Source organism: Propithecus coquereli, unplaced genomic scaffold (assembly GCF_000956105.1).
Source record: "Propithecus coquereli isolate 6110/MARCELLA unplaced genomic scaffold, Pcoq_1.0 Scaffold126, whole genome shotgun sequence".
In the NCBI taxonomy this organism is placed as follows: Eukaryota; Metazoa; Chordata; class Mammalia; order Primates; family Indriidae; genus Propithecus; species Propithecus coquereli.
The window spans coordinates 5,007,163-5,026,489 of record NW_012136747.1 but is presented as its reverse complement, the minus strand read 5'-3'; the positions used below and the strand labels follow the sequence as shown (position 1 = coordinate 5,026,489).

General features: G+C 57.7%; 3 protein-coding genes across 3 annotated transcripts; all 3 read left to right on the top strand.

Annotated features, from left to right (window-relative positions):
• Positions 1-1,762: 1,762 nt before the first annotated feature.
• LOC105805265 (histone H1.0) lies at positions 1,763-3,201 on the top strand. Its single transcript, XM_012638126.1, has one exon. The coding sequence runs from the start codon at positions 2,194-2,196 to the stop codon at positions 2,776-2,778; it is 585 nt and encodes a 194-aa protein (XP_012493580.1). The 5' UTR covers positions 1,763-2,193; the 3' UTR covers positions 2,779-3,201.
• A 1,306-nt stretch (positions 3,202-4,507) lies between these two features.
• Positions 4,508-10,593, top strand: GCAT (glycine C-acetyltransferase). Its single transcript, XM_012638125.1, has 9 exons — positions 4,508-4,759; positions 6,194-6,324; positions 7,603-7,704; positions 8,147-8,293; positions 8,792-8,946; positions 9,084-9,166; positions 9,373-9,544; positions 9,898-10,019; positions 10,267-10,593. Exons 1-9 carry the CDS (start codon positions 4,564-4,566, stop codon positions 10,416-10,418), a joined length of 1,260 nt encoding a protein of 419 aa, XP_012493579.1. The 5' UTR covers positions 4,508-4,563; the 3' UTR covers positions 10,419-10,593.
• A 4,895-nt stretch (positions 10,594-15,488) lies between these two features.
• GALR3 (galanin receptor 3) lies at positions 15,489-17,284 on the top strand. The gene is made up of 2 exons (XM_012637984.1): positions 15,489-15,847; positions 16,528-17,284. Exons 1-2 carry the CDS (start codon positions 15,489-15,491, stop codon positions 17,282-17,284), a joined length of 1,116 nt encoding a protein of 371 aa, XP_012493438.1.
• Positions 17,285-19,327: the final 2,043 nt, after the last annotated feature.

Below are 19,327 nucleotides of genomic sequence, written 5' to 3'. Positions count from 1 at the left end.
TCGGGGTACTTGACATCATCAAAGTAAGAACCTTGCCCTTCTGAACTAACCTGGCCTTCCCTTCCAGGCCTGTGCCACGGAGATAAGCCTGGGAGAAGGCATCTGACACCAAGTCTTGAGCTTCCCTTCCCCCTTCCTCCCCCAGGCATTTGGATTAATCCATCCCTTGGTGTGTGTATTGCGGGGGGCATTAATTTGCCCTGGCGTCAGAGACTCCCAGGCCCAGTAGGAACCCCACCCCCAGCTCTCCACCGCCACCCCCGGCTAGGATCCAGTCCCCCCAGCTAACCCCTTGAACCTCTTCCCCTCCCCCGTCCCCAGCAGGCCGCCCCGTGTCTGTAAACAGCTCCCAGACCATACCTGAGCTGCGTTCATCATTTTGACCCATAAACCGCCACTCCCACGGTATTGTTTAAGAGTGATGGGCCCCTTCGCTTAGGGAATAAAAGGGGGGTTGTTGTGGGAGGGGGCACAGGGAGCAAGCATCCCAGAATCTCAGCCCAGGGCCGCTACCAAGCGGGACTTTGACCGCAGACAAGGGGTCCTAGGGTCTCTGGGGTCCCTTTCTCTGGCCTCTGGGCCCCTAAAGTCCCTCAGAGCCCCAGGACTCCCTACAGACAGTGGAGCCCCGTGTCCACCTCTTATATACCTGCTGAGCTGCACTGGAAAAGATGTATACATTTTAACAAAGACCTTGCATCTTCCCAGCAAAATGGCGGTGGTCCCCGCCATGGCTCCCTGAATGACTGCACATGCTGAGGATTAGTTACAACCTAAGGCACATGAACCCGAGCCTCGACCTCTCCCTCAGCGCCCCGTTTTCCCAAGTCCCCAAAGCACTCAGGGACCGGCCCCCAGGACGGTCCCTGGTTAGAGGCTTTGGGGTAGCCCCTCCAGTGTGAACTGCACCCCCACCACATACACACACACTGCCTTTAAGGAGCCTTGGGAGGGTGACTAGACCCCCGGAATGGGCCTCAAGGGTGGGGGCCAGTGAGCTCTGTCTCTGACACCTCAAAACTCCCAGGCTGAGGGAGACATATATATGAATTTCCAGTGAGGATATATGGGAAATATGGGGGTCTTTGAGGGGAGGACGCCACCCGGGAGGCCCCTACTCATCTCTCAGGGGGGCCAGGCAACACTGGGGGTTTGGTCTCAGGAGGGAACCTCGATGCAGAGGTCCAGGGGGCCGTGCTGGGGGAGAGATGACAGAAGAGGGGGAAGGGACAAAGTTCGAAAGTGCCCTTCCAACTCTTCCAGGGAATGTTTTCATGGGGGCCCCATGGACAGAGAGGGGCAGGGGTGTGGGGGGGCCGGTGGCAGGGTGACCCCCGAGAGGTGACTGGACCCCGGGGGAGCGACCCCTCCCCCCTGTCCCGGCTGGGCCCGGCTGGGAGTCGCCCAGCTTCAGGCAGTGTGTGTTAGTTGGGGTCACTTTCCGGCTGCTCCACTGGGCTGGGGGGCCCCCCAGCGGGCCGGGAGCGGGGTAACCGGTAGCCCCAGGAGAGAGCTTTGCTACGGGGGGTTTCCCTCACCGGAGCTCCCCAGCACCGCAGGGCCAGACCCCCGCAAAGGGGAAATGTGCCAGCACACCAGCGGTCCTCGGCGCCGTTTGGGGCGCGTGGCGGGCGCGGGGAGCGGCTGCCTGGTCGGCGGGCCGCCCAGCAAGGAAGCCCAGGGAGCCAGGCAGCGGCCCCGGACGGCGGCAGGGAGCAAGAAGGCCGGGATCGGGGGGAAAGGTCGGATTTGCTAGGCGGAAGAAACACAGATGGCGGCGGCGCGGCGCCATTCCGGGCCGAGAGCAGGCAGCCAGCAGCCCTGTCCTCACCGCGGTCCGCCCGCCGCCGCTAAATACCCGGATGCGCCGCCCGAGCGCCAGACGCGGAGCTGGGAAAAAGGAGGCAGAGGAGGCGGAGGCAGAAGCAGAAGCGGAGGCAGAGCCAGGCGCTGAGACCGAGCGACATACCGGCGGGGCTTGGCCACGCAGAGCCGGTCCAGGGAGCCCTCCCGCCACCCGAGCCGGGGAGGAAAAGCAGCGACTCCTCCTCGCCCGCATCCCGGGGAGCCGGACTCCGGACTGGCTCGGTAGTCAGGGGCCCGAGAGCAGGTCCCCAGGCAGGCTTCGCTCAGCCTCCGACGAGGGCTGGCCCTTTGGCAAGCGTTTTCAACAGCCAGACCAGGCAGGCCACCATGACCGAGAACTCCACGTCCACTCCTGCGGCCAAGCCTAAGAGGGCCAAGGCCTCCAAGAAGTCCACAGACCACCCCAAATATTCAGACATGATCGTGGCTGCTATCCAGGCGGAGAAGAACCGCGCTGGCTCCTCGCGCCAGTCCATCCAGAAGTATATCAAGAGCCACTACAAGGTGGGTGAGAACGCCGACTCGCAGATCAAGTTGTCCATCAAGCGTCTGGTCACCACCGGTGTCCTCAAGCAGACCAAAGGGGTAGGTGCTTCGGGGTCCTTCCGGCTGGCCAAGAGCGACGAGCCCAAGAAGTCAGTGGCCTTCAAGAAGACCAAGAAGGAAGTCAAGAAGGTGGCCACTCCAAAGAAGGCAGCCAAGCCCAAGAAGGCTGCAGCCTCCAAAGCCCCAAGCAAGAAACCCAAAGCCGCCCCAGTCAAGAAGGCCAAGAAGAAGCCGGCTGCCACGCCCAGGAAAACCAAAAAACCCAAGACTGTCAAAGCCAAGCCAGTCAAGGTATCCAAGCCCAAGAAGGCCAAATCGGTGAAGCCCAAAGCAAAGTCCAGCGCCAAGAGGGCCAGCAAGAAGTGACAATGAAGCCTTTTCTTGTGGACACTCCTTCCTATTTTCTGTAAATACTTTTCTCCTTTTTCTCTCTTGATTCTCATCTGCACCCCTTTGCCCCTTTTTATTCAAGAGACAGCATTTGGATTCCTCAGAAATTACAGAATAATTCGTTTTTCCTTAACCAGTTGTGCAAGGACAGCAACAAGTCTCACCTCTGTAATGATGAGAATGTACTTACATTTTGTTTTGATGTTAATCTACTTACGGGTTAGGGATTTTGGTGGGTTTGTGTGTTTTGTTAGATGGTTTGTTTTCTACGAAGATGGGGGAGGAGAGAACAAGCAAAGCAGTTTGTTCTGGCGAGATGAGAGTGATCCCAGGAATTGTGAGGTTAGTAGGAGTATTTTTAAGGCCAGCAAGCTTCAAGTTGGGCACCCCTTGTGGGTTTCAGAACCTTTGGTGGAGAGGAAAAAGGTGGCAGCAGCTAGTGGGCAAAGGAGGGAGGTGGAAAAAAAACGGTCCCGGGGCTGACTTCCATCTCTCACTGGTGAGCAGAAGGGGGTCCAGACCCAGTTTCCTTCTCACTTCTGTTAGTCTGCCCTTGTGGCCTCTCTGTTGTCTTGGGGAAGGGGCTGGGGGTGGGGGAGACAAAGTGACACCTGGTTGGAGAAGCTGTAGCTTCTCCCAGTCAGCTAGGAACTAGCCATTGGGGGGCTCTTTGTGGCTTCGGCAACGTCTCTTATTAACCGGGAGTGGAAACTTTGGGGGAAGGGTGGGGAGCGTCAGCCAAGTGCCTCAGTGTGCCCTGTTGAAACTTGGGTTTTTCCACACAGTTGGTGAATTGCGTCCCAGGAAGACTTTTTATTTTCCTTTGGTTTTTTTGCTCCTGTACAAGCGGTGGCTTTGCTTGGTCTGGTGAGGCTCCAGTCCCACCAACAGCCACTTAACCTCGTGACCCCTTTTTACTTATGAGTCTTTTATAAGTAGTTGTAGCTGGGGAGGGGGAGTGGGCGGGGAGTGGACAGTAAGACATACTGCAGTCAATTTTGAATTTGCTAAGTAGCTTTACAGAGCTAGGTCTGTGTGCATGTGTATACACACACACACATATACACACACATATCTAGGACTAGTACTTACGTTTCACCCGGGCGCTGGGAGAAAAAAACCTGTACAGTTGTCTTTATCTTATTTTAATTACACATGAAAATCGCGCACTTGCGCGTCCCCCCCTTTTTTTTTTAAGCAAGTGTTATTTGTGCCGGGAAAATTTTGCTGTCTTTGTAATTTTAAAAAAAATAAAATTGGAAAAGGAAAAAACCTGACTGGTGTTATTTTTTCCTTACTTTTAAGACTGGAGCAGAATGCGGAGCGGCCGCGTGGGCGGGCACTGGGGACCCTGGGGCTTTTCCACCTGAGAATGGGGGGAGGGGCTTCAAGAGCTGGACAGAAACGGGAAACCTTCGGGCTGAAAGGAGCAGAACGTTCCTCAGCCTGCTTCTACGCTCCTGCCTTCGGGTTCCAGAAAGCACCCCATTTCCCTCAGAGGTGGGTGTGTGGGAATGGGGTGGAGAGTCCGGTGGGCTGGGCCCTGACGCGACTTCCTCTGCCACCCGGACCTCGCCAGTCTCAACTTACGAGTCAATCCACTTCGTCCTTGGCGCAGCCCGCCGGACCCCGCCCACCCGTCCCGGGCCCGCCTCTCGCCCCGATTGGCTGCCGGGGCCCGGCCCCCGGCCACGTGACTAGGCTGCGGCCGCGGTGAGCAGGGCACTCCGGCGGGCAGGCGCGCCGGGCGAGGAGGGCGCGATGTGGGCTGGTGGCGTCTGGCGTGCTGCGCTCTCCGGAGCCCCCCGCGGTCGCCGCGCGCAGTCGGCACTGGCCCAGCTGCGAGGCATCCTGGAGGCGGAGCTGGAAGGGATCCGCGGAGCGGGCACCTGGAAGAGTGAGCGGGTCATCACCTCCCGTCAGGGACCGCGCATCCACGTGGACGGCGTCTCCGGAGGTAACTCCCCCTCCCGGGAGCCGTTGGACCTGGCCGGGTGTTCCAGGGCCCTTCCCTGGCTTGCGCTCGAATGCAGGTCTCGGAGACGGGGGTGGGTGGGTGGCACCTGCACACAAAGCTACTGGTCCCGTCGCTATCTCTCTGGCAGGCTTTATGGCTTCCCAGTGTTAAGTCTAACCTAGTTAAACCCGTTTTCACGGAGGGAGGTGATGTGTCCTTGAGCACCTGTTTGGTTTAGAGGCAGGGCTGGACCAAGACCCAGCCCCAGGAGGACGTGAGAAAAAGAGAGAGACACCCAGCTGGCTCCTACCGTGCCGCTTCAAGGGAGGGTGGTAGGAAACCCCGCGTTTCTCAAGCGGCTGCTTTGTGAAGGCCTCTCCTAATTGCTGCACGTGGACTCCTGCTAACCTCTAAACGTAGGAATGACTACTTCCATTTTATAGACAAAGAAGTTGAAACCCAGAAATGTGAAGTGGCTTGCCCCAAATCCCCCAGCTAGCTGCAGGCAGAGCTGGGATATTAAAGCTGCAACATAGCCTGACTCGCCAGAGAGGCCAACTTCCTGACCAAAGTCACAATGAGCAAGGGGTCCCAGGGCTGCCATAGAAAGCACATGATGAATTGGCCCTGCCAGGTTTCCCTCCTTTCATTTTAACCAGCGTCACTGCCCCTCTTGTGTTGAGCCGCAGCGGAGTGCTGGTTATCAACAGGCCCCCAAACCTGCCTTCTGCCCAGGAACTAGGCTGGAATCTTTGGTGCTGTTGTACTCATTTGTAAAGTGGAGGTCCCAGGAGATCCCTCTCCTCCCCCAGGGGAAGCTTGGAACAGCCAAAAAGATGGGAAATTAGAACACCTAAGTCCTCATCCTGTTTTTACCTTTGTCAAGAAGTGCGAACCTTCCCCTCCTTAGTCAGCTGTGTTCACTTTGGGCTTTAAAATTCAGGGATTAGGGTCTCAGAGGCACCTGCCTTTGGGGATGCAATTCTGTACCAGATGGCGAAGTATTGTAAACTGTGTAGTTCAAAGACTGCAGTGGGCATCTGACCCAGCCCTCTTCTTTTACCACAAGGAAACCAAGGCCCAGATGAGGGGCCATGGTGGTCTTCAAGAACAGGAGAAGCCTGTGAGGAAAGGCTGGGTTCCCCCTTGGGTAGAATGTGATTCAAAGCCCGAGTTTAAACTTTCCATCCTTCAAGGTGCAGTACTGACACTCCCTCTGCTGTAGCTGTTGGATTCATTGCCTCCTGGGGACTCCCAGCTCCCCATCCTGGCCTTTGTCCCAGAATGGATCATACTGTGTGACTGCTGCCTCCTTAAGGGTGAATCTAGGTTCATTTCCTCTCTGGACCATTTCCTCAGGGCCTGGCACTGTCATCTTTGCAGACCTGCCCTTGCCCTGCCTAAGCTGCTGTGTCCGTCTCTCTTCCACCTCAGGAATCCTTAACTTCTGTGCCAACAACTACCTGGGCCTGAGCAGCCACCCTGAAGTGATCCAGGCAGGTCTGCAGGCTCTAGAGGAGTTTGGAGCTGGCCTTAGCTCTGTCCGCTTCATCTGTGGGACCCAGGTATACAGTGGGTGTTGGGGGGGCGGGGAAACCGTCCCCAGCTGCCTGCTTCTGATAGCAGAGCTGGTTTAGCCAGCTCAGCTCATCCCAAGGCTCTGGGCCCACTGGTAGCCCAGAGCTGTCCAACAGAAAGGCTGGGGAAAGGCCTCTGTTTTGCTGAGAAGCCTGGGGCAAGAAACTACCTTTTTGAGCATCCATTTTCCCACCTGCAGAACAGAGTTCCTCACACCTGTCCCTCTACAGGGAAAGAAAAGTAGAGGGCAAGGATTGAATGGAGAGTCTTGGAGCTGTTCTGCTGGGCTCGGTTTCCAGTGCTACCTTAATTATTGAGTCTGTTGCTGTGGGCAAGAGTCCTAACCTCTCGCTGACTCAATTCCTTCACTGGGAAAATGGGGATGATAGTACTTAATAGGATCATTACAAATTAAAGAGTTAATACATGTAAGAAATGCTTAGAACACTGCCTGGCACATAGTAGCACTCAGTAAATATTGACTATTATTTTGCGAATGTTATAAAATAAACTTATATAAACATGAAACTTATACAGTGCTTACTATGTGCCAGGTGCTCTTTTTAACAACATTTTAGGTATTAACTCATTAATCCTTATAAAAATCCTAAGTGATAGGTGCTATTCTTATCCCTGTTGTTGAGATGAGGCCACTGAGGCCCAGAGAGGTTAAGTGACTTGCCCAGAGACACACAGCTTGTCATGGTGGGATCTGAAGACAGTAGCTTGGCTTAATAGTTCCTGCTCTTGACTACTTGTGATTATTATTACCTGTCCTCTCAGAAAGGTGCAGGTGAGATGAATGTCAGAGGCAGGACTCCTGACTCCCATCCAGGCACTCTCCAACAAAACCATCACCTAGACCAAACAAATTTCAATCTAAGAATTAGAAGCCCAGATGAACCCAGAGTTACTTATGTAATCCTTTTCTTCACCCTTAGGCAACCAAAAAAGGCACTCAGTTTGATATTAGGAGGATACATCTTCCTTCCCCATCAGTACCCATAATTCCACCATTAGATGCCCATTACAAAATGAAGATCCTCCTGGGAAGGGAGACCTAGCAAGTCCTTATCTCCTCCGCGGGCGCCATCTGCAGACTCCAGTCTGCTCTGGGGTAACCCATCTGGTACAGAAAGATGGGAGAGGCTGAGGCTGCAGGCCTTCTGGGTTGGGTCTGTTTGTGGCCCTCTAAGCCTCTGTCCTCTAGGACTTGTCCCTTGTGGCCGCACAGGCATTAACACCTTTCTCACTCACTTCTTCAGAGCATCCACAAGAATCTAGAAGTAAAGTTAGCCCGCTTCCACCAGCGGGAGGATGCCATCCTCTATGCCAGCTGTTTCGATGCCAACGCCGGCCTCTTTGAGGTATGGGGGGCTGTGGGCGGGAGTTGGAGGCGCTGGCTAGGCTGTGGAAGGTTCAAGGGTGGGCAGTCAGGAGAACTTGGCAGGGTGCCACTGCCATGCCTAGAGGCTCCAGAGCCCATTTCTTATGGAGGTCAAGGTTGGGTGCTCCGGGAGGAATGTTGGGGCTTGCAAGAAGTGTAGCTTCCAGAGCATCTGGGGGGTAACCTACATCAGCTGGAGGGCTGGGGGTGGCAGGGGCCTGGCACTCACCAAACATGTTCTTACCTGCTCTAGTGAGGTAAGAGCAGGCCCCTGGTCCAGCTCAGTATTGGGGCACTGGGGACCGAAATCAAGGCAGATGAATGCCCTGGCTGGCACTGAAATTTTGACTTAGGGGGAGTCACGGGGGAGGGTGAACCCCAAAGTGGTTAGGTGATGGCTCCACCCTAACTCCCCCCTCCAGGCCCTGCTGACCCCTGAGGACGCAGTCCTGTCAGATGAGCTGAACCATGCCTCCATCATCGACGGCATCCGTCTGTGCAAGGCCCACAAGTACCGCTACCGCCACCTGGACATGGCCGACCTAGAAGCCAAGCTTCAGGAGGCCCAGGTGGGCCAAGGCCCGGGGGTCCCAGAGCAAGCCCTGGGCTTACCATCGGCCTCCTGCTGGTGAAGAAAAGAAGCTTGGAGAGGTTTCTTCCATACTCACAGATCAACAGCCTGAAAGTTTGAAACAGCCAAGACTTGAACCCAGACCTCTCAGACCCAAAACTGTATTCCATTGCACCATGCTGCCTTGAGTTTTAGCCAGCACCTGCTGCGTGGCAGGCCCCTGCTAGTCATAAACTGGGGTGGGCCTGGGGATAGGACTGTACCCAGGAGAGCGAGACCGGAGACCACCCTCACTGCCCAGGGCTGCGGGTGGGGATGGTGAGGCTGAGAAAGGCACACATGAGAGCGAGGATGCTCTAGATAACAGTGGCTGTGTACCCACCTCTGTGCTGGTCATTGGGCAGGGTGAGCTCTCAGAGCCCCAAGTAGCACAAGGGACAGGTAGTTTGACCTAACTCGTGACACTACCCACCACCTGCTCATGTCTATCCTGTAGAAGCATCGGCTGTGCCTGGTGGCTACCGATGGAGCGTTTTCCATGGATGGTGACATCGCACCCCTTCAAGAGATCTGCCACCTCGCCTCTCAATATGGTGCCCTGGTCTTTGTGGATGAATGCCATGCCACTGGCTTCTTGGGGCCCACAGGACGGTGGGAACACATGGCACCTAAAGCCTGGGGTGGGGCTTCTGAGGGTGGATGGGAAACTGAGAGGCCAGCCCCCAGCCTGACCTGTGACCCCTGGGCATTTAGGGAGTCAGTGGCAGCGGTGATGGCTTCTCTTGCAGGGGCACGGATGAGCTTCTGGGCGTGATGGACCAGGTCACCATCATCAACTCTACCCTGGGGAAAGCACTGGGCGGAGCAGCAGGTGCCTGCTGGGTTGTGTCCCTGGGGTCCCCTTACCTACATGCAGGGCACTGGAGGGGTCGTGGGAGGTGGAGAGGGCAGGCATGGGGCTGCAAAGAGGGCAGCATGGACTGTATTCAGGAGGGCCTCGGGTGAGACACTGGCTCCTGAACCCTGACCGACCCAACTGACTCCTCCTCCCACCACCACCTTTCCCCTTGTTCTCAGGGGGCTACACAACAGGGCCCGGACCCCTGGTGTCCCTGCTACGACAGCGCGCCCGGCCCTACCTCTTCTCGAACAGTCTGCCACCTGCTGTTGTTGGCTGTGCCTCCAAGGCCCTGGACCTGCTCATGGAGAGCAACGCCATCGTCCAGTCTATGGCTGCCAAGACCCAGCGGTGCGGGTCCTAGCTGGGGTGGAGCAGGCTGGGGTGGGGGACGTGGTGAGAGCTGCCCTGAGTGCTTGCCCAGGCCCATAGACAGCTTCATGCCCACAGGGTCTGCCTCTCCTTGCCCACCTCCTCTCTCTGTCTCTGCCTCCTCCTTTGTGCACTGGTGTCTCTCTCGTGTCAATCCTGTCTTCCTGCCTCCTTTTTTCTTCTGCCTGGTCCCATCCGCCTCGGGGTCTGTAACTCTCTGTTGGTTCCTTTTGCAGACTTGAGCACAGATCTTGGGCCTTGGGCCCATCAGGAGCTGGTGTGAATGCTCTGTGGCCCCCTAGTGACCTGTGACACTCAGCTTGTGCCCACAGGTTCCGCAGTAAGATGCAGGCTGCTGGCTTCACCATCTCAGGAGCCAGTCACCCCATCTGTCCTGTGATGCTGGGCGATGCCCGGCTGGCCTCTTGCATGGCGGATGACATGCTAAAGAGAGGTAAGGGCGTGGGGATGAGAGAACTGGGGGTGGGTCCTAAAGTCCCCTTGCTTGTGAATACTCCCCCTTTCTCCCACCTCTCTTAAACCTGCTGCCCAAGCTTGAAAACCCCAGGCCATGAGGCGGGTCCAAGTTTGAGACCTTGGGCAGCTCCCTTGCTCTCTCTGCACCTCAGGAAAGCAGGAGCTGTGTGTCATGTCCCCAAAGCCTGTCTGACTCCGGCATGCCCTTGCTCTCTACCCTCCAGGTATCTTTGTCATCGGGTTTAGCTACCCAGTGGTCCCCAAGGGCAAGGCCCGGATCCGGGTACAGATCTCAGCAGTACACAGCGAAGAAGACATTGACCGCTGCGTGGAAGCCTTCGTGGAAGTGGGGCGGCTGCATGGGGCACTGCCCTGAGCTCTGGCTAGGGACAAGCAGCGCCAAGGGCCACCTACCATCACAGAGACGAAGGAGGTCTTTGGTCAGCCCAGACCAGAAGCTCTGAGTCCTGAACCAGAGTCCTAGGGCCCGGCAGGGACAAGGCCTCTGCTTATGGCTGTGAGTATGCGAAACAAGCGTGAAAACTGGCTGTCATGCTTTGGTCTGTTTTATTCTCTCCGAGCAGGCCCAGCCCTGTTGAAGAATCAGCCAGACGCTCAGGCTCTCGGGGCAGGCTCCTGAGGACTGTATCTCCTAGAGCTGACCTCCTCCTCAAAATTAAATGGGACCCAGGCATCTGGGAGTTGGCAGGGGCCACCATTTGGCTCAGTGAGTCCGTGTTGCTGTGGAGAGCAGCTAAGAACCGGCCTGCAGGCCCTTTCCCCTGCCACCCACCCGCTACTCTGCAGCCCCCAGGTCTAGCCTTGGTGAGCGCCACCGCCTCCGCTCCCCCATAGCTGCCCAGATGGAGACAGCTAGCTGGAGCTGGGTGCCCAAACCCATGTTTGGGAGGAGAGGTGGAGGATTCAGACTCCAAAGAAAAGAATGTGGATCACCACTGAGGAAGACCCTGACAGTCGAACCCTGTGTTCTAGCCCACTTTGTCCCTGCCTGACTCTGGCACTGGAGAAGCCCCAAGCCTGTGTTGCTTCAGCCCCCACACCCCACCCACTCCCACGTTGAGATCTAGGGCCCTTCCATCTCGCTCATTCCAAGGCTACGGCCTGGTGGTCAGCCGCCAGGGGGCGCGGCGAGCTCAGGTCCCGGCAGCTGCAGCCGCCGGCTCGCCCCGCCTCCGTCCCCCCCCCACCCCCTGCAGGGGGCCTTGGACAGTGGCTGTCTGGGCGGCCCCGCTGGCGGGGCCGGGAGGGATGATTTGCTGCTGCCAAGGCGCCATTCTCCCTTTTCTCTCACTACAGCTGGCCGCTCCCCTGGTCCTATAGGCACTGCGTGGGGCGGGGGTCTCTCCATCACTCTACCTGCTAAGCGCCCTGGGCACCGGGTGCGGATCGGGGTGGGGAGTGGGTTCTGAGGCATCGCAGTTCCAACCCTGGCGTGGTGTGGCCTTGGGAAGCCACACTAAGTGGCTTGGGGCAGAGAGGGTGAAAAGCCCTCTATCATTAACGACCGGAAACCAGACCTACGTCTCTGCGTCCTGCTCCTCCCGCCTCCCCTTTGCCCTGACATCTTGGGAGGGACGGTCTGGGCGGCTCCAGCCCAGTCCTGCGGGACCTCAAAGCTGGGATTGTAAGAATCCTAGCCTGCCACCCGGAGGAACTTGGGCCTGGGTCCTGGAGCTTGCGAGGGTGGCCGGTGGAACGCAGCCAGGCCGGGGACAGCGGTGGCCACATCAGCGATAAGAACATTGGCAGGCCTCCGCTGGGTAGGACACCTGGCGGCAGCCCAGGACTCAACCAGCAGTGCAGCCTTTGGCTTCATGTGAGGTCTGCGCAGGCGGCAGGTTATGCCTGGTAGCCGAGAGCAGCTGCGGGTCGACGTGTCTCAGTCTGTGTGGAGTACCCAGCGGGGCCACGCCGATATGAGGTGGCACGAGGCGAAGCCCCACCAACCAGTGGTGCAGAACGCGCCCTGCATCCTGCGGCAGCCCCCAGGCGCCAACGCTGGCGGGCAGGGTGGGCAGCGGACCGGGGTGGCACTGCACGCCGTCGGCCAGCTCGCGGCTCAGAGCGCCCAGCCAGCCGCGTCAGCTTGGGCGCGTCCTCGTGGTCACCCGACGTCTGTGACCAGCTATAGGGCCATGCTTCGTCCAAGGGCCGGCGCGGATTAGCCGCAAGTCCGTGTCCTGCGGAGCCAGGGGCTCTGGGACTCGCTCCCAGGGCGCGCCGTCCATGTCCTCTTGAGTCAGGCACTGTGTTCAGGCTGCGGCAGCCTGGAGCAGCAGTAGGAGCGAGGGGAGGGGTGGCACGCTGAGGCTTGCGCCATGACGGCACCCCTGTCCAGTCCGGCCCACGGCCGCCCTCTCTCTGATCGCTTCCGTCTTCCCTTCTTCCTTCCTTCCACCTCCGCTCTCCTATCAGCTCAGCCTTGCCGCTGCTGGGAGCTCTTTGCCCTAGCACTGCCCAACCCTGGGCGAGGAGGGGCCTTGCAGGCAGGGTGCTCCCAAGGGGCGCAAGGATCTCTCTCTCTCTCTGGGGCTTTCCAGCACCTTCCACGGTTCAGGCACACACATTCGTCCAGGCTTTTGGGAGTCTAACAGTGCATTACTTTCAGGCAAGGTGGTTGTGGATCTCTGTCCATAGTTCTCAAATCCCACCACACTGAGTCTAGAATCCTACAGTTCTGCTGTTCGGTTACCATCGGATTCTACAATTCTAATTCCTCAATTCAACTCTGTTGGTTCTGAATTTAGGTTTGGAGAGTCCAGAGCAGATTCCTAATAGTTTCAACTCCGTGAGTCTCTGCTTCTAAAAACTCGAGGATTCTCTGCATCTGGGGTGGGTGACAATCCCAGGGACCTTCAAGGAGCTCATTCTAAAGAGTCTCTTGCCCAGCTCCTCAGACCTTGAATGCAAGTCCTGGCTCCATCTGTGCTCCCGCCCTATTTTCTCTTCCCTTTCACAGGCTCCCCCTTGAGAGGCTCCCCACCCTACCCCTAGCTTCTAAAAAGGCAGACACTGAGTCCCTGCCACCTCTTCTCTCCCTTCCTTAACCCACTGCAAACTGCCTTTTGCCCTCACTACCCTTGTTCAGTTTTCTAACAGTCTCCATGTGGCTAAATCCAGTACACCTCGCTCCCCAGGTGCTAGCCTCCTTAACCCTCTGGAAGCATCTGGCCATGTGGGTTCTGCCTGAACCCCACGACTGAATCACACAGCCATTCACCAGGACTTATTAGCCTCTTTGGCTCTTGCCTGGACAAGAGGCTCCTAGCAGGAGCCTCACTCATCAAATCTCTCCCCCTCTATCCATCCTTTTCACCCCAGGACATAATAAACGTGTGCAGGTCACCTCCCTGCTCTAGAACCTTCACTAGCTCCCTGCTGCCCTCAGGCTGAAGCTAGACTCTTTGGGCAAGTACATAAACCATCTGGTCACCAGCTGGATTAAGCCCCTGGAAAGAGCTTAGGGAAGGAAATGGGGACTGGGGACTTGCAAGGCCTGAGGGGAGGGGTTCTACCTGAAGTCTGTAGAAAGGGGACTCACGTCCTGGTTTCCCAGCCTAAGAAACCCCATTCAAGACTAGGAATCCTTTTTAAACTTGGATTGGACACCTGCTCAGAGTCTGGGGGTAGGGGGGGAAAGGAAAGGGGGTGGAGTCACCAGACAGGGCCACAGGAGGTGGGAGTGCCTGGACTGAGCTGGGCCCTGGCCACGGAGGGGTTAACTACAAAGCGAATCTCAGAGAGTGAGATCAATGGGTTACTCACTGCAGAAAGAGAGAAAGAGGCAGCAGCAACGCAGAGAGGCAGAGAAGAGACAGGCAGAAGAGCATGCCACCCGGGGAAATCAGGAACTGAGGAGGAGGTGGTCAGTGGCTACTCCAGAGGGAGTGCCCAACTCCAGCTCAGCAGAGGGGGGCAGAGGAGAGGAAGTGCCTTAAAGGCGAAGAGGGAGAAGTAGGAAGCAGACCTGTACCTGCGCGGAGGCACCGAGGGGCAGCAGCTGAGCCAGGAGGCAGCCCCCAGCCTGGCTGTTCCATCCAGGATCAAGCAGAGTCCAGTGCCCAGGGTTGAGGTGGGTGTTGCCCATCCTGAGCTTTGGGGACCTGCTGCATGCCGGGTGCTGGGGTGGGGGCAGATACTGCGTTTCTTCCCTCCTCTCTGTCTCTCCCCACCAATTTGTCCCATCACCCCAGCGATCCCAGGCATGCCAGGGGATCCACAGGTAGTAGGCAATGTGGGCTGTGGGGTGGGCCAGGGGGGTAAGAATGGCCGTGGCGTGCACAAATGCGCACACACACACACACACACACACACATGCAGGCTCAGAGGCACCACCTGTTACAGCCGTTCAGATGAGCACTCTAGGTTAGAAGTCGGGATACCAGGGTGGCAACAGCCCAGATCTGCCATTCAAAATATGATTCTTGCCCCCCACCACCATCCACGTACCCTCTCTGGGCTCCAATTTCCCCATGTGCAAAAAGGGTTCAGTGAGCTATATGGTCTTCCCAGCTTTGCCATTGTGGTCATCTCACTAGAGTGGACTTTCCAATGACTCAGGGATGCCACCCATGTTTTGCTGAAGCTACAGCTTGTAGCTAGAGAAAGTCCTGAACCCATGTCCAAATACTGAGCTAGGTGCTGAGCTTCAGATTCCCATTGAAAAGTAAGGAAAAGGCCGGGCGCAGTGGCTCACGCCTGTAATCCTAGCACTCTGGGAGGCTGAGGCGGGTGGATTGTCTGAGCTCAGGAGTTCGAGACCAGCCTGAGCAAGAGCGAGACCCCCCCATCTCTACTAAAAAAAATAGAAATTATCTGGACAACTAAAAATATATAGAAAAAATTAGCCGGACATGGTGGCGCATGCCTGTAGTCCCAGCTACTCAGGAGGCTGAGGCAGTAATAGGATCGTTTGAGCCCAGGAGTTTGAGGTTGCTGTGAGCTACGCTAACGCCACAGCACTCACTCTAGCCAGGGCAACAGAGTGAGACTCTGTCTCAAAAAAAAAAAAAAAAAGTAAGGAAAATACACCAGCTCCTGGGGTTGGCACTGCCCCTCCCCCGATCTGCCATGTCTTCACCCTACTCTGCCTGTGTCTTCATCTGCCTCATGGGTTGGAGGTAAGGTGTCCACCAGCTCCCTAAGCAGCCTTCCATGCCCTGGATGAGAGGGGTGTACCCTGGGAAACTGAAGAACCACCCCCCCAACACCAGCGTGACTGTGCCAGGGGCTTGCTCACACAGTGGGTCTCAGTGATGACTTTTGGTTCTGCTTTCCCCTCCCCCATCCCCCATGAGCTTCCAGCCCAGGACACCTTGCCAGACTCAGGCTGGGGGAGCTAGACCCCTGGGTCAAGTGACCAGAGCTGGGGGCCCCTGCCTGATGACTCCAGCTTCTCTTCCCCAGGTGCCTGTCTGATGGGGAGATGGCTGATGCCCAGAACATTTCGCTGGACAGCCCAGGGAGTGTGGGGGCTGTGGCAGTGCCTGTGGTCTTTGCCCTAATCTTCCTGCTGGGCACAGTGGGCAATGGGCTGGTGCTGGCGGTGCTGCTGCAGCCCGGCCCCAGTGCCTGGCAGGAGCCGGGTAGCACCACAGATCTGTTCATCCTCAACCTGGCCGTGGCCGACCTCTGCTTCATCCTGTGCTGCGTGCCCTTCCAGGCCGCCATCTACACCCTGGACGCCTGGCTCTTTGGGGCCCTCGTCTGCAAGGCTGTGCACCTGCTCATCTACCTCACCATGTACGCCAGCAGCTTCACGCTGGCTGCCGTCTCGGTGGACAGGTGCGCTGTGTCTAGGGCCTGGCCGGGGAGGGAAGACCTGAACAGATTGTCATTGGCCTTAGGAAGGAGAGAATGGGGTACCAAAAAGGGAGGTGGGAGGGAGGCAAGGAAGGAAAGCTCTCTGGCCCCCTGCAAGCAGCCTCTCTGCACCTGCAGGGCATGCCTGCCCTGCCCCCACCTGCACTGAGTTTCCAGAGGACATCTGTGTCTCAAGTGTCAGCACAAGGCCTGGCACATAGCAGGTGCTCTGTAAGTGTGAAATGAATGGCTAAAGACACTCACAAATGCATTCATCAGTTATTATGTAATTGCCCACACCTGGCCCAAGTTATGCTCACACCTGCTTCCATGGCATGAAACTTGGGGTCAACTCCAAGCTCACTCCCTAGCTGATGACCTTGGGCAAGTCACTTCTCTCTGGGCTTCATTTGACTGGTATGTAAAATAATACCATAAATAACACCTAACAGCAATTCAGCCCTAGCTGGGTGCCAGGCACTGATCTAAGCCCTTTGCTTAAGTGTTCACACGTTTAATCCTCACAACAACCCCCATTATTCAGAGGAGGGAACCAAGGCCCCTTGAGGCCACAGGTCCACCAGTCCCCTGCTATGGGCGCGGACGGGGGTCCCGGCGGAAGCGCGCCCGCCCGCCGCGCTGACTGGGCGCCCCGTCCGCAGGTACCTGGCCGTGCGGCACCCGCTGCGCTCCCGGGCCCTGCGCACGCCGCGTAATGCCCGCGCCGCCGTGGGCCTCGTGTGGCTGCTGGCGGCGCTGTTCTCGGCGCCCTACCTCAGCTACTACGGCACGGTGCGCTACGGCGCGCTGGAGCTCTGCGTGCCCGCCTGGGAGGACGCGCGCCGCCGCGCCCTCGACGTGGCCACCTTCGCCGCCGGCTACCTGCTGCCTGTGGCCGTGGTGAGCCTGGCCTACGGGCGCACGCTGCGCTTCCTGTGGGCCGCCGTGGGCCCCGCGGGCGCGGCGGCGGCCGAGGCGCGGCGACGGGCCACGGGCCGCGCGGGGCGCGCCATGCTGGCGGTGGCCGCGCTCTACGCCCTCTGCTGGGGCCCGCACCACGCGCTCATCCTCTGCTTTTGGTACGGCCGCTTCGCCTTCAGCCCGGCCACCTACGCCTGCCGCCTGGCCTCGCACTGCCTGGCCTACGCCAACTCCTGCCTCAACCCGCTCGTCTACGCGCTCGCCTCGCGCCACTTCCGCGCGCGCTTTCGCCGCCTGTGGCCTTGCGGCCGCCGCCGCCGCCACCGCACCCGCTGCCCCCCGGGCGCCCGCCGCGCCCTCAGGCGCGTCCACCCCGCCTCCTCGGGCCCCGGCGGCTGCACCCCCGTGGACGCCCGGCCTCGTGGGAGGCTGCTGGCCGGCAGCGGTTGGGCTGGGGAGCCCAGGGAGGGGCCCGCCCACGGCGGAGAGGCTGGATGAGCCCTGCCTGCCTGAGGACCGGAATAAACCTTGCTCGCGTTGACTCTGCCGGTGTCCGTCTGTCTGTCTGTCCTCTTCCTCGAAGGCAGGACGCCACTGGGCTAGGGGATGGGGCCAAGGCCAGGAGTCCTCAGGAGCGCGCAGTGTGGAGCGACTTGTCCAAGCTCCACAGCTGAGTGGTGGCTGAGCTGCGCTCCAGCCCAGCGGACACCCCGGGCAGTGAAAATGGTGCTGCACAGCCCCCTAGCAGGGCAGCCCCCAGACTCTGTCCATAGCCAGTGGCAGGAGGGTGGTCCCTCTGCATATCCCTCCGACTGGGTCAGCACCTTCTAGGCCCTGCTTTCTCCACCACCTGTTGCCAAGCCCCTTCTTGGTTCCGAGCCCTGTCCTAGGCAATTTAACACTAGCAACTAATATAGCAAATATTTATTAAGCTCATTCATTAAGTGTATGTTTCACAGGTGCTATGTTCTTTAATTACCAAAACAGCTTTGCAAGGTAGATATGATTAGCCCCATGTTACAAATGTAGAAATCAAAGATCAGAGAGGTTTAGTGATTTGCCCAGGGTCACACGGCTAGTGTTTGGCAGAGGTTGGATTCAAACCCATGGCTGTCTAACTTTTTCTTTTCTGTTTTTAATTTCCTAACCCACTGTATTTTAAAAGCTAAGTTTTTCTACTCAACGGTCTTCCTTTTCTACCTCTGGGGCATCTTCTCTCCGTTTCCATGGTTTCCACAGTTTTTCTTGGTTCTTCCTGATTCTCTTTACCAAAACTGCAGCTCCCCACACATGACTGGATGCCCTGGAAACCGCAGAGTTCCCAGTCCCTTCCTTAAGAGACTTCTGTTCCAGTCTCAGGCAGGCAGGTCCTGACGGGCTTCCCCTGGCTATAAAGTCGTGGGCCCATTCCCTGGTCCAAACACCTTGCATTATTCCTTTAGCCTGTTTGGTGCCCGGGCTCAGGAGAGTCACCGAGACACACTTGGCCTCACAGTGGCCCCCTCCCTTCCTATGCCTGTGCACAGCTGGGGAAGTCTGTGGCTGTAAAAACCCACTAATTAACCAATAAATCAGTCTCAATGGTTTCAGAGCTACACACTTTCCTCCCTCCCTCCCCACACGCCAATAATGTTTATTAGTTTCTGGGCTGAGGCCTGAGACACTGTGGCCGCCACATCTCCTTGGCATACCCCCTGGCTGCCGAGGCACCCTGGGAAGTCCCCTCCCTGACAGGAGGCAGCTGCTGAGTCCCCATTAGTGGCTGTCACCTGCCACAGACCCAGAGGTAAGAATGGCAGCAGGAGGCTGAGACCCAGCTCTGGGAGCCAGGCCAGAACTTAGCCTCCCAACACCTGGCCCGTGTACTTTCTCCCGTGTCTGCAGAGGTTCTTGTGGCTGAATCAGGCCACAGAGGGCGTTTCCTGAAGGGCAAGGAGTGTGGTGCTGCCTCCTTCACAGTGCCCAGTGTGGCCGTCGCTCACACCTCCTCTGTGCCTCACACCAACCTGGCAGGCAAGGGATACTATCTCCATTTCCAGAAGAGACAGCTGGGACTCTGGAGGTGAGGTAACTTGGCCACAGATAGCAAATGAGTGTCTGACCAAGTTCACTGCATGACAAAAGGCGAGTGTCCGAAAAGTAGAAGTGGGAAACAAGATCTCCCACGGTTGCCTTAGGCTGTGGTCAGTTCAGCCACCCCACTGGGCTGCTGCACCTCCACTGTCACCTCTGTGGGCACAGACAGGTGACCCTGACTCAAAATAGCCTCCATCTAGGTTGGGCAGGAGACAAGATCACCCAGCCAGGGAGTGGCAGAACAGAGTTTGAACCTGCCTGAAAGCGCAGGCCCAGGAGAAGGGGTTGATCAGTGGAACCCTCAACAGCGACCTGGCTTTCTGGGACTCTGCTCCACTGGCGGAGGGGTTGTTGTCCAGCCCAGGCCCCTGGCTGGAGCACTGAGGCCTCCTGCTTTTGCAGCAGGTCTCTGATCCACTGGAGCCAGATAAAGCGGCCCAGAGGCTCTAATGGAGGACAGCCCAG